Genomic DNA, 13054 nt, shown 5'->3' on the forward strand with positions numbered 1-13054 from the left:
CAATAGCCGTGGGCACAACATCGCCACAGCATATATCTGAAAGGGTACCATCATCACCACATAGGCACATCATCACCACACGGCAGTCTGAAAGGGTACCATCATCACCACGAGTTTTCACGGCACATCATCGCCGCAGCCTATACCAGAAAGGGTACCATCATCACCGCATCAATAAGAACACATGGCACATCACCACCACAAGGGGGGTCAAAAAGGGTACCATCATCACCCCGGGTTTTCAGGCACATCACCACCCCGCCCATAAGAAACAATGGCGCATCACGACCGATCTACATAACTACTCACCTATCTCAACCTAAGCTATGTAAAGATGAGGCATGCACAGATTGCACACTGAATGTGGAAAGTAATAATGGGATAGCATAATGGACAACGGCAAAAAAAGGTGGCATTCGACGAAGGGTGTGGTTGGGAAATGAGATTGTGGTCGGTAATCTCGGGCGCTTACTAGTATTTACGAATTAGAAGAGTCGGGGCTGGTAGTCGATCTGTGATCTACTAGGGGTTTGAACTGCTGACAACGTCTTTGCTAGAGTTGGATCAATTGTAATTTGTAATTTAGCTGATTGTATATATTACATTGCATAGTGACGGCAGGCGTCACACGCTAATATGAGTATGCGTAGACCGCCGCATAATTATAATTATGGTTTTACGGCTGCATGTGGCCGTACCTCCACAGGTTGGCCACCCCTGGCCAAATAGACATAAGAATAAGACAGAGCATCTAATACAGTGGTTCTCAAACGCAACAATGAGACCCCCTGGCTACGCCGCCTCTGCAATTATGTGGACTTCGGTCTGCGCTGTTTATAACCATCTGGCAGGTACCAATTCAAAATATCTGCGCTATCGCGGCGGTTTCCGCGAGCAACATACTAGACAGCAGTTATCGCAAGCTGAACAGTGAACACACGTTAACTCCATCCTGTTCTACTCCAAAAGGAACCAATATGTCCACTTACCACTACCAACGTTTAAATTATGACGAGAAAATTCGCTGATGACATCCCAAAAGATCTGTAAACATTGTACGATATTGCACATACGGTCATACTGTTCAGAAGCATGAACCTGTATATTTATAGTGATAGCTAGTTATAATGTAATGCGTATCTGGTACACCCCAGTACGATTGGCACACACTTTGAATCAGAAGCGGCCAACCTTTTCGGCCAAAAGGACACACGAGATTTGTGAACCATTGCGCGGGCCACTTGAATGTTGATGACATCTTTTAGTCGTCCAATAGGAGTGAACCGGATTAGGAAACGGTGTAAATAAACAATATTTATCTTACTACCTATATCAACATCAATAACAACTAGGTCATGAAAACTCAGTGTGCCGCAGGCGCGAAAATTTTTCAAAGTTTAGGAATAAGTTCGTTCAATAATATTGTCACTTGCATATATTATGTGTAGCCACCGTATACCTCTGGGCTCGTTTGGCAAGGACAGAATCTTTTTGCTAGTGCAGACGCGAAGTCTGATGTTGGGCAACACGGTCTCTAGGGAGAATGTAGCAATACTAAACGCAACATATCCATATGACACTTGGGATCCCCTTCCCGGTAAATGTTTTTTCCCCACATATGTCACATATACGAGTTTTACCGCCGGCATGTATGTCCATATGACGCGTGAGGCTAGCCTTCTCAGTAAATGCTTTTCCACACATCACATTCATAATTTTTGAGGCCGGCATGTATATCCATATGAGGCTTTAGGCTACCTTTCCGAATGAGTGCTTTTCCACAGACAGCACAGTTATGATTTTTGATTCCAGCATGCATATCCATGAAAATTCAGGTTATCCTTTCGTGTAAATGTTTTACTACATACATCACAGTTATGATTGTTAACGCCAGCATGGATATCTACATGACGCATGAGATCTCCCTCCTTAGTGAATGCACTCCCCATACGTCTCAGGTATGATTTGTGACGCCAACATGGATATCCATATGACGCTTGAGGTTTCCTTTCCTAGTAAATGCTTTCCCACATACATCACAGGTGTGATTCTTAACGCCAGCATGGATATCCATATGAAGCTTGAGGTGTCCCTTTCGAGTAAATGCTCTCCCACATACATGACAGGTATGATGTTTGACGCCAGCATGGATATCCATATGACGTTCGAGGTTATTCGTCATTGTAAATGCTTTACCACATATATCACAGGTATGATTTTTAACGCCAGTATGGATAAGCATATGAAGGTTGAGGTGACCTTTCTGTGTAAATGCTTTACCACATACATCACAGTTATGATTCTTAATGCCAGCATGGATATCCATATGAAGCTTGAGGTCTCCCTTTCGAGTAAATGCTCTCCCACATACATGACAGGTATGATGTTTGACGCCAGCATGGATATCCATATGACGTTTGAGGTTACTCGTCATTGTAAATGCTTTACAACATACATCACAGTTATGATTTTTAACGCCAGTATGGATAACCATATGAAGCTTGAGGTCCCCCTGCCGTGTAAATGCTTTACCACATACATCACAGCTATGATTCTTAATGCCAGCATGTATATCCATATGACGCTTGAGGACTCCCGTTTGAGTGAATGCTCTCCCACATACATGACAGGTATGATGTTTGACGCCAGCATGGATATCCATATGACGTTTGAGGTTACTCGTCATTGTAAATGCTTTACCACATACATCACAGTTATGATTTTTAACGCCATTATGGATAACCATATGAAGCTTGAGGTGACCCTGCTGTGTAAATGCTTTACCACATACATCACAGTTATGATTCTTACCGCCAGTATGGATAACCATATGACGCTCGAGGTTACCCTTCAGTGTAAATGCTTTACCACATACAACACAGTTATGATTCTTAATACCAGCATGTATATCCATATGTCGTATGAGGTCTCCCTTTTTAGTAAATGCTTTCCCGCATACATCACATTCATGATTTCTGACGCCAGCATGCATATCCATATGACACTTCAGGTGATATTTTCGTGTAAATGTTTTACCACATACATCACAGCAGTTATTGTTGTTACCGCCAGCATGGCTATCTACATGACGCATGAGATCTCCCTCCTTACGATTTTGACCGCCAGCATAGACATCCATATGAAGCTTGAGGCTACCCTTCCGTGTGAAAGTTTTCCCACATAAATCACAGTGGTAATTTCTGCCAACAGCTTGCATATCAATATGACGTTTGAAGACCAACACTCAAGTTCAAAGTGTTACAAACAAATTTTGAACAAATATTTTAAACTCTATTCAGCTTAGCTCATGACAATATGGCCATATCTGCCATGTATGATAGTGTAAAACTAATCAAAACAAAGATTATCATCAGATTGTATAGCAATTCCCATACAATATTGTACTACATACAAAAATATCAACAGCACAAAAATTACTGCTCTTCTGATAGTTTCGACTAATTCGACACCTTCCTATCTTTTCACTGTATCGCAATTTTGTGGTGTATTTAACTGATATTAATTGCTAATAAACTGAACCGAACAACAGTCCGCGTGAGTTCTTTGACAGCTTCAACGAATGCACAACGATAGTCGCCTCTTTCACGTGTATTCATCAGATAAGTATAACCGCAATAGATTAAATAAGTCTCACGAATGAGCACCAGAGATACGCAGGCCTATACAGCATGTTGGCGAGAGGCATGTAGTAAAATACTATCAATGTTCAAGACAAGCACTAGACACAGAGATCGGCACAAATCCGTTTAGACGGAGCGTTCGATTTGTGGTTGGTGCCCCCAATTTGCCAAATGGTTACGTGTAAGGCTGACCACAATGATTCGAGCAATCAAATATGAATAGAACATTAATACTCGTTTTTCGAGTCAAATAGTGAGAAACGAATTTTCTGTGCCCCGTGACGAAGCATTTTCCAATATGAAAGGTTGTGAATCTTGGTCGTATCGTTGCATACGAAACATGCAGTACCAAGCTGGGGACTGGAATCGCTCAGACGTACTACACAAACCGTCATTCATGAGGCACACACCATTCCAACTTTGTATTTCTTAACCAAAAATCAACCGCATCACTTTTTCAAGCAGTTTACATGTGTACGGATGGGCTCAGATTGCAAGGACAATGTTATATTAAAAACGAAATTGCATAGTGACGACAGGCATCACACGCTAATATGGGTATTAGGGTTGTTCAGATTTGGGCATTTTTTGAAATCTTGTTTTGCGTAATTGCAAATGATAGTTTAGTGGATAAAAACACTTCTAAAAGCGATTTTGGTCATTTTCATCGCGATCTTCCTTGCGCGCAAAGCCCCCAAAGACCCACGGGCCAATTCTCCTTACTGCAGACTATTCACCATTCCTGGTTTGTAGCTTTAGTGAAGTTTGCGGTAGAAAACGGCTGAGTAGACCTGGGAAATATCAGGTTGAATTATCTTTTTGACGATTGAACATACTTACATTCCTATACATTCCAAATGTGGTTCACATTCCCGTATTTGACATAGGTAGCCGCGTGGTAGGCCTATGTATGAACGAATACAGGCATTTTCAGCTTGTTTTAACTCAGTAAATGTTAATCAAAGACATGTTGTGTATGAATGTAATTTCATCTTTATAGTAGCTCCAATTCACCTAATCCGCATCAGGTTTTCAGTATTTAATGCGTCTGAAGGAATGTTGACCCCCCCCCCACCTCCGAACACAAAAACTCAGGCCTGTACTGTCCAATGCGTTGTCACAGTAGCGAATACGGCCAGAATACCTAGGTAAATTGTGCAAATGTCAAAAGCTCACGACACTAGGCTTCTTCTCAAAAGATCATGGCAGTTAAGTCTAAATGGGGTTCCTGATCCTCAACTACCAATGCATTCTCTAAGAAAACGTCCACGGTGTTCTTATGGAAACAAAAACAATAATCTCAATACATATTGGTCATTGTCGTCACCCACTATGGTATGTGCTTGCAACTATGTATTGAGATTATTGTTTCTGTTTCCGTAAGAACGCCGAGGACGTTTTCTGACAGAATGCATTGTTAGTTGAGGATCAGGACCCCCATTTAGACTCAACTACCATGATCTTTTGAGAAGAAGCCTAGTATCGCGAGCTTTTGACATTTGCACAATGTACCTAGGTATTTTGGCCGTATTCGGTACTGCAGGCCGTTTTTGTGTTCGGAGGTGGGGGGGTCAACTTTCCTTCTGACGCATTAAATACTGCAAACCTGATGCGGATTAGGCGAATTGGAGCTACTATAAAGATGAAATTACATTCATATACAATATGTCTTTGATTAACATTTACTGAGTTGAAACAAGCTGAAAATGCCTGTATTCGTTCATACATAGGCCTACCAGACGGCTACCTATGCCAAATACGGGAAGGTGAACCACATTTGGAATGTATAGGAATGTAAGTATGTTCAATCGTCAAAAAGATAATTCGACCTGATATTTCCCAGCTCTACTCAGCCGTTTTCTACCGCAAACTTCACTAAAGCTACAAACCAGGAATGGTGAATAGTCTGCAGTAAGGAGAATTGGCCCGTGGGTCTTTGGGGGCTTTGCGCGCAAGGAAGATCGCCATGGAAATGACCAAAATCGCTTTTAGAAGTGTTTTTATGCACTAAACTATCATTTGCAATTACGCAAAACAAGATTTCAAAAAAATGCCCAAATCTGAACAACCCTAATGGGTATGCGTAGACCGCCGCATAATTATAATTACGGTTTTAAGGTTGAATTTGGCCGTACCTACACAAGTTGGCCAACGCTGGCCAAATACACATAAGAATAAGACAGAGCATCTAACACAGTGGTTCTCAAACCCGACAATGAGACCCCCTGGTCACGCCGCCTCTGCAATTATGTAGACTTCGGTCTGCGCTGTTTATAACCATCTGGCAGGTACCAATTCAAAATGTATGAGCTATCGCGGCGGTTTCCTCGGGAAACATTCTAGACAGCAGGTATCGCAAGCTGAGCACATGTTAACTCCATCCTGTTTTACTCAAAAACGAACCAATATGTCCATTTACCACTACCAATGGTTAAATGATGACGAGAAACATTTGCTGATGACATCTCAAAAGAACTGTAAACATTGTACGATATTACACATACGGTCATACTGTTCTGAATCATGAACCTGCATATTTATTGTGACAGCTAGTTACAATGTAATGCGTATCTGATACACCCCAGTACGATTGGCACACCCTTTAAACAAGGAGTGGCCAACCTTTTCGGCCGAAAGGACACATGAGATTTGTGAACCATTGCGCGGTCCACTTGAATGTTGATGACATCTTTTAGTCGTCCAATAGCAGTGATCCGGATTAGGAAACGGTGTAAACAATATTTATCTTACTACCCATCAACATCAACAACAACAACTAGGTCATGACAACTCAGTGTGCAGGAGGCACGAAAATTTTTCAAAGTTTATGAATAAATTCGTTCAATAATATTGTTACTTGCATATATTACGTGTAGCCTCCGTATACCTCTGGGCTCATTTGACAAGGTCAGAATTATTGACCCTTGGACCTATCACTATCGAAGATTTTGCAAACATGCATTTATAATTTTGTATAAAGGTTTCATCGCCGATGTTCTTTTTGCGAGTGCAGACGCGAAGTCTGATGTTGGACGACATAGTTGGATATACAGCTAGACTCATTTCCGTAAATGTAGGGTATTTTTAATTTTCAGAGGAGGTAGCAATACTAAGAGTAAGAAATCGAGTGACAATCAATCGATCGAAGTGCTTAGAATAATTTCAAGTCAAATAAATCTACCACGAAATATTCTACTTCATGGTTATATATGTAGATTTACGAAAAATGTGGCGTTGCCAAAGCGTCGGAACTGATATTTTAGTCATCAACATCCTAAATTTCGTGGTCAGGTTAATCAAATTTATGGTTGGCCTTGCAAGCTCCTAATAAATTATGTGGATAATTCATCTTAAATTGAACTAATTATAAGAATTACCTCGCGGGCACTGTTTACTTTAAGCTGCTCATGAGCGCGGCCGCGCACTGCTTTTGAAGTCGCCGCGCACATACAAACGTCTGCCTCGCACAAGAAAGCCGAAGGGAAGACCTTTTATTAGACGTTACCCACTGTTGCCTTAGGGACTGCGCAGTGAGTTGGTGAGTGCGCGCAGATTCGTGAAAAATCAGAGGGAACATTGCTCGCGGGTCACTCAAAACCTTCTCGAGGGTCACATTTGGCCCAAGGGCCACGAGTTAGCCGGCCCTGCTTTCAACATTACGGTACACCCTTGGGTGTACGATAGCATACAGCCGGTTGAAGAGCCCTGACATAGTTAGCTATTCAACTGTGTGATAATACAGGCTTATGAACAAGCCTAGGTATTTTACAATCAACTAGGTCTCTTACAATCAAGTATCAGCCTAAGTATTAGGAAACAGCTTGGTATTTTACCCTTTATAAACTTGTCATACCCACACTAAAATATGCAAGCCTTCGGGAAACTTTAAATTTTTGCTAAATTACAAAAAAAATAGTTCTAACACAATACACATCTAATCCATTACTATCAAATACTTGTGCATAAAATGAGCTGTGCAATGTCCATCAACAACAGTGTTAGAAGGCAAAACTATTACAACATGATTTTGACATACAGCAAAAAGATGCTGATGAATATTTACTGCAAATCAGGTTGACTTTTGCTGTATGAGTCAGTTGCATGTTTTGACCTTCAGCCGATCGAGGTTTGGTTCTAGATTTGAAATTTCCCCACGAATACTCAAATTTATTTCAAATGGTGTTCATTCTGAGAGTCATCGCGTACATTTGGCTTTCATTAACACATGCTGCTTCATAACAGTGGCATTATACAAAATGTGTCAATTGAGCAATTGAGCATACTAACTACCATACAAATCTTTAAATCTCAGTTCCAAAAGGCATATTATGCATTACATGCATCTTGATTTCATAGGGAAATATCTACCGAGCTTTCTGTTATTTCGGAAAATATCTCTGACTACAAATATCAAAATTTCAGCCTTTTCAAATTAGACTAGAAGCAGAATTATAGCTGTCAGTTTTTTCTAAATTGGACTAGAATTAGATTTTTAGCCACACTTTTTTCAATATAATTAGGGAATAATTAGAAGGATCGCTACACAGTTTTCTTCACAAATTAGATTAGAATTAGTATTATTGAATCTGCAAAAACTTGAACTTAGACTCGGGTTCATTTCATAGCAATTCAAAGTTCATTGACATAAGCATGATAATATCAAATGGCTGTACACCGAAATTAATTCGTTTCTCCTAGCATTTTCAGGAAACCAGAAATTAGATTAGAATTAAAATGAAAGCATAGAAACATTACACAAGTTAGATTAGAATTGGATTAATGGCTTAGTCTAGTCAGACAACTAGAAATATCTAGTTGTCCAAGTGTGTTTTAGCGCTGATAAGCAAGCAGTTACCGAAGTAGGCCGACCTCATAAGTCGAGTTTAAGACTCGCTGTGAATGTGTTTGCATTTTAATTCAATATTGTTACAATAATGGTCTTGTCAGCTTGAAAAATATACCATCAAATTAGACAGATTAAACATAAGGATCTGTTTGTATGTTGATAGAAATTCTGCTTACAGTTACAGTAATAGCTGATTGTGTTACATGCAACAAATCCAATCACCGACATATGGCAGTAATAATATAACTCTTTGTATCAGAGGACGCATGATTACAGTATTCGAAACAATCATCTCTCATCACAGGACTTAATTTAATCAGTGTTATTGATGTTCGATTAGGATTCCAGTGCTCGAGTGATTGTGACTGGGGATGGTGTGAACCTCTGAAAGGTTCAGGTTCGCGTCAACGCGAACCTTTTTGAAAGTTTCTGTGTGAACGCGAACGTGAACCTCATGACGTCACTTGCCGTCATATTACTAATCCTAACTAGGGCTGGGCACAATGATTCGAGTACTCGAATCTGAATCGAGTATTAATTTTGATGATTCGAGTCGAGTAGAAAAGACGATTTTTTCGAGTACTGAAATTTTGCGCTTCTGGCCGCTAAAAGTTAATTTATCTACGAGAATTATAGTGTCGATACTAATTTTCGCTGTTGAAGCCTTGAAACCTTGATTCGGGGTATCGTAGCATACGAAACATATAGTACAAACCTACGAAGGTTGCTGGACGTAGCACATTTATGAAGTCATGACAATCTCACAACATTGTCATCAAGTGGAATGAAATCGATATGGTCCGAAAAATACCAAAGTATCATTTATGAGATGGATAACAGGCATTTTATTCTTTGTGGTGGTATAAACGGTGCATATTTGAACTTTGACGCATTATATTCCGTTATGACGTCATAATTATTGGCACTCGATTTCTCGACTCGACTCGAAGTATATTGCGTGATTCAGAATCGAATCACTCTGGTACTCGATTTTGCCCAGCCCTAATCCTAACCCTACATGTCAGTGAAGTGACAGCCCATATTCTTGTACACGATACCTAGCGACGACTCAGCCACATAATGCCGCGATGCTGAAGTACATATTGACGTTTTAAACGTCGCCAAATGTATCAACTGGGACAATCAAGTGATCTAATAATTTATGATACAATAAACATATGAAATCAAGATTGACCCAGTACGCCTGCTAGATTTTTTACATCAGACAACGATATCTATTTCATTGATTGGTTGAATAAACATGATTCGCTGACTACCTACATGTCGAGTATTCCGCTCTTGATGTTGTGTGATTGCGGATGAAGCTTACAGCAGAGAGTTACTAAACATTCGCAAGCGGAAAGCTGGATATTTCGAGCAAACTTTTGTTACAAAGCGAGTAAATTTTTTTAGATTTACAAGATGCATGATCGTTTAGTGTTGATATTTTTATGCGGTCAGCGCCATGCACAGAGTGACCTGCGGTTGAAATGCAATAAATTTCAACCAAAGATGTTATAATGAAGCGAAAATTGTAATATATGAAAAAGGTTCACAGTGCAGAACCTACCAAGGTTCGTTTGTGAACGTGAGCCTCTAAATTCCCAAGGTTCACACACAGAACGCGAACGTGAACCTCACGTTCACACCATCCCTAATTGTGACCAAACGCACTTGTTACATTAACTAACTGCAAGAGAACACAATAGAACACTGGTATCACAATTTCAGTGTAAAATAACATCACATGTGTCGAGTTCTAGTTCAAGTTGTAGGCTATGTTCGCAGGCGCAGCTATATTTTTTAAATGCACAACCAGAACTAGAACTGCTCCCTATTTAAACTCATGAACTAGAACTACTTGAAAAACAGTATCCAGTTGTTGATCATCAACTAACTAATCACTGAGGTCGTGGCGAAGTTAAAGCATGAAGATATCATAGACGCGATTCTACAATCCTGACCGCTTGAATCATACAAGGCATTATTATTCCAATATAAAACATACCACATACTAAGCTATCTGGATAAGCCTGACTAGTTCTGACCGAGAATGTACCATTATACTCACCTACCAATATAAGTGCTACTGGTATTACTACACGCGCGCTTTCGTATTGCTTTCGGAAGTGCCGCATATCAAGTTACAATCCGGCACAAACTACAGAAACACCTCCAAGACACCCATGGACTACGTAATACAGCAGATGTTTTAACGGAGTATATTGGTATAACGCCATTTAAATATTATTCGATAAGGAGTTGGTAAACCTTACATAATTATCTGAACTGGAACCCGATAAGACCTTTGTAAGTCGTATATTCTATCGTGTGAACGTTGATAACAATTTGGCATGTACTCTCTCGTGCCTATGAGAGAGGGTCATTCAATTCATGATATTTCGCGGATTCGGAAGTCCGTTACTTTGTCGTACGTAATTCAATAAAGTTACAAGTCGTGGAGACAGAAACAAAATATATTCGTCAGTGTGATCCATCGAATACGTGTCCAATAGACAGGCTTCGTGGTACGTTAGCCAACAAGGCCGTACGGCGCGGTTACGCCGGTTCGTCGAACGAAAGAAGAAACACGCAGCGAATTGTAAACGCAACCTTCTTGGAGTCAATAATACATCTTGGAGTCAGATATACAATTATACAACTACAAACATTCGCTCTGCGTTAAATGGTGACCCCGACGTGATTAATCACGACGACCGGCCGACCGAAGACAATATAAAGATTCGCCCTGCACGACGGCGAGAAATAGCAAGACCGAGCAACGGACCACGGAAACGATCAATATAAAGATTCGCCTTGCACAGCGGCGAGAAAGAGCATTCAGAGAAAACGACGAGACGTTATTGCCAGGAAGAAATGCAGTGGGGTTGTGCTTTCGACGATCAATACGCCGTAACAAAGACAACAATGAAGAAGACGTCTGCAGTGTCAGAAAATGCTCGGAAATCGCAGAAGTTTAGCAGATGTGCGGACAGTGGTGCTCCAAGCATGCATCACACGGATTAGAACAATAAGGTAGATCGATTTTATTCTCTTACACTACGACGTTAGTTGGTTACTGTTATTGGGATATTGACAAAGTGTAGTTTTGTAAAGTAACTTGCAATCATTGGTTTCTATACCCAGATAGGGGTCGCATTTCCTGCGAGTCTGGACGCAGGTGCTTATATAGCATAATGTTTTGATAAGAGATGTGTGCGGGTAAACCCGTAGCAAGAAGGCTACCCTATTTATTCGATGCCATGATGCATCCAATAGCTGAATAGCTTGATATGTATGTGTGATGAATAATGATATATTGCAAGCCTTATGAAGAGATATTAGGCCTCTGCCATACGACGATACCCTATGTTGAGTATATCATTGAGAAAATATGCACCGCGGTAGTGCATGATATTTGCAAACATTGCTTTGCATGTAATACAATAAATAGGGCACACTCTCGTTCTGTTGGTATGTACCAATGTTAAATGCTACGTGATATGAATTAGGAAGTTTCATATCAATTTAGGATAAAATGATTGCAGGTGAATATTCGATTTTTTTAAACCCATAACAGTATCTTGCTAATTAGTTGTTGTGCGAGTGATATTATCGGTTTTCTGAATGCCCAATGTAAGGTATCCTTTAATGTTACCGTAATATCGTGTATGTATTGTTTTGAGGTATTAAGTCATGTTTGTGTTTTTTTGTTTGATTGCCTAATGTTCTTGATTTGTATGTCAGTAGTCTGCATAAACAGACCGATGTTACTTTTTCCGCCATTTGATGTAGATAACGACGCGTTCGATGATGTTTTGCAGCAGTTTCCGCCCGTTGAGGCGGACAAAGTTGTACTAAACTCCGCGGTAAATCCGGGTGACGCAGGTGTAATTTCGTCCGGTAGTGATGACAGCGAGAGCGACTGTCCGGGTAGTGTTAGGGACGAATCTAGAGAGCGTGTATCTGATTTCTTACCTGCTGATGTTGATCGCGTAATTCGTAGGCGTGAATCCCGCGTGCGCGATAATGCTAAAACCCAAACATATAATGAAGGCAGGACTCTCAACGAGTCAAGTCCAAGATATACGTCCAGAGGGAGACGAATTGTTAGACCAAGACATTTGAATGATTATGTGTTGCATTCAATCGCATAGAATAAAGATATGCGTGATGAAAATTGTGCCTTGTGCATTAATATGTTGTATAAATGCAGGATTGCTGCTTCATCGATTGTCGAATCGCGTAACGTAAAGATGGGCGCGGTTAAATTGCGCTTCGTACAGTGATATATTATGTAAATGCAGGATTGCTGCATCATGTTGTGACTCCCCGTCGTAGAATGTAACGTGGGATCACCGAAGCTCTTTGCTGGAGTATACGTTGTAGAAATGAATGCTGACATCAAAAGGTTAGTCTCGTGTAGGCCCGGTTGTGGTCACGGAACGGTGCGTCATGTTTGAGTTGGTCACTGTAGAATGGTTGTTGGATTGTCATAAGCCCTCTGTTGATGCGCGCGAACAACACGGATTTGGAAAGAATGATTGTTGATCCCGTTGGCCAGGGG

General features: G+C 40.6%; 2 protein-coding genes across 6 annotated transcripts in view; one reads left to right on the forward strand and one right to left on the reverse strand.

Annotated features, from left to right (window-relative positions):
* The window catches only part of LOC145453615 (uncharacterized), a 371639-nt gene that overhangs the window by 38463 nt on the left and 320122 nt on the right, over positions 1–13054 (forward strand). The gene's annotated exons all lie outside the window — the stretch shown is intronic.
* Positions 1571–3037, reverse strand: LOC145432496 (uncharacterized). The gene has a single exon (XM_080309481.1). The coding sequence runs from the start codon at positions 2996–2998 to the stop codon at positions 1955–1957; it is 1044 nt and encodes a 347-aa protein (XP_080165607.1). The 5' UTR covers positions 2999–3037; the 3' UTR covers positions 1571–1954.

This window comes from Botryllus schlosseri, chromosome 1 (assembly GCF_051294905.1).
Source record: "Botryllus schlosseri isolate E-star chromosome 1, Bs_hap1, whole genome shotgun sequence".
Lineage (NCBI taxonomy): Eukaryota > Metazoa > Chordata > Ascidiacea > Stolidobranchia > Styelidae > Botryllus > Botryllus schlosseri.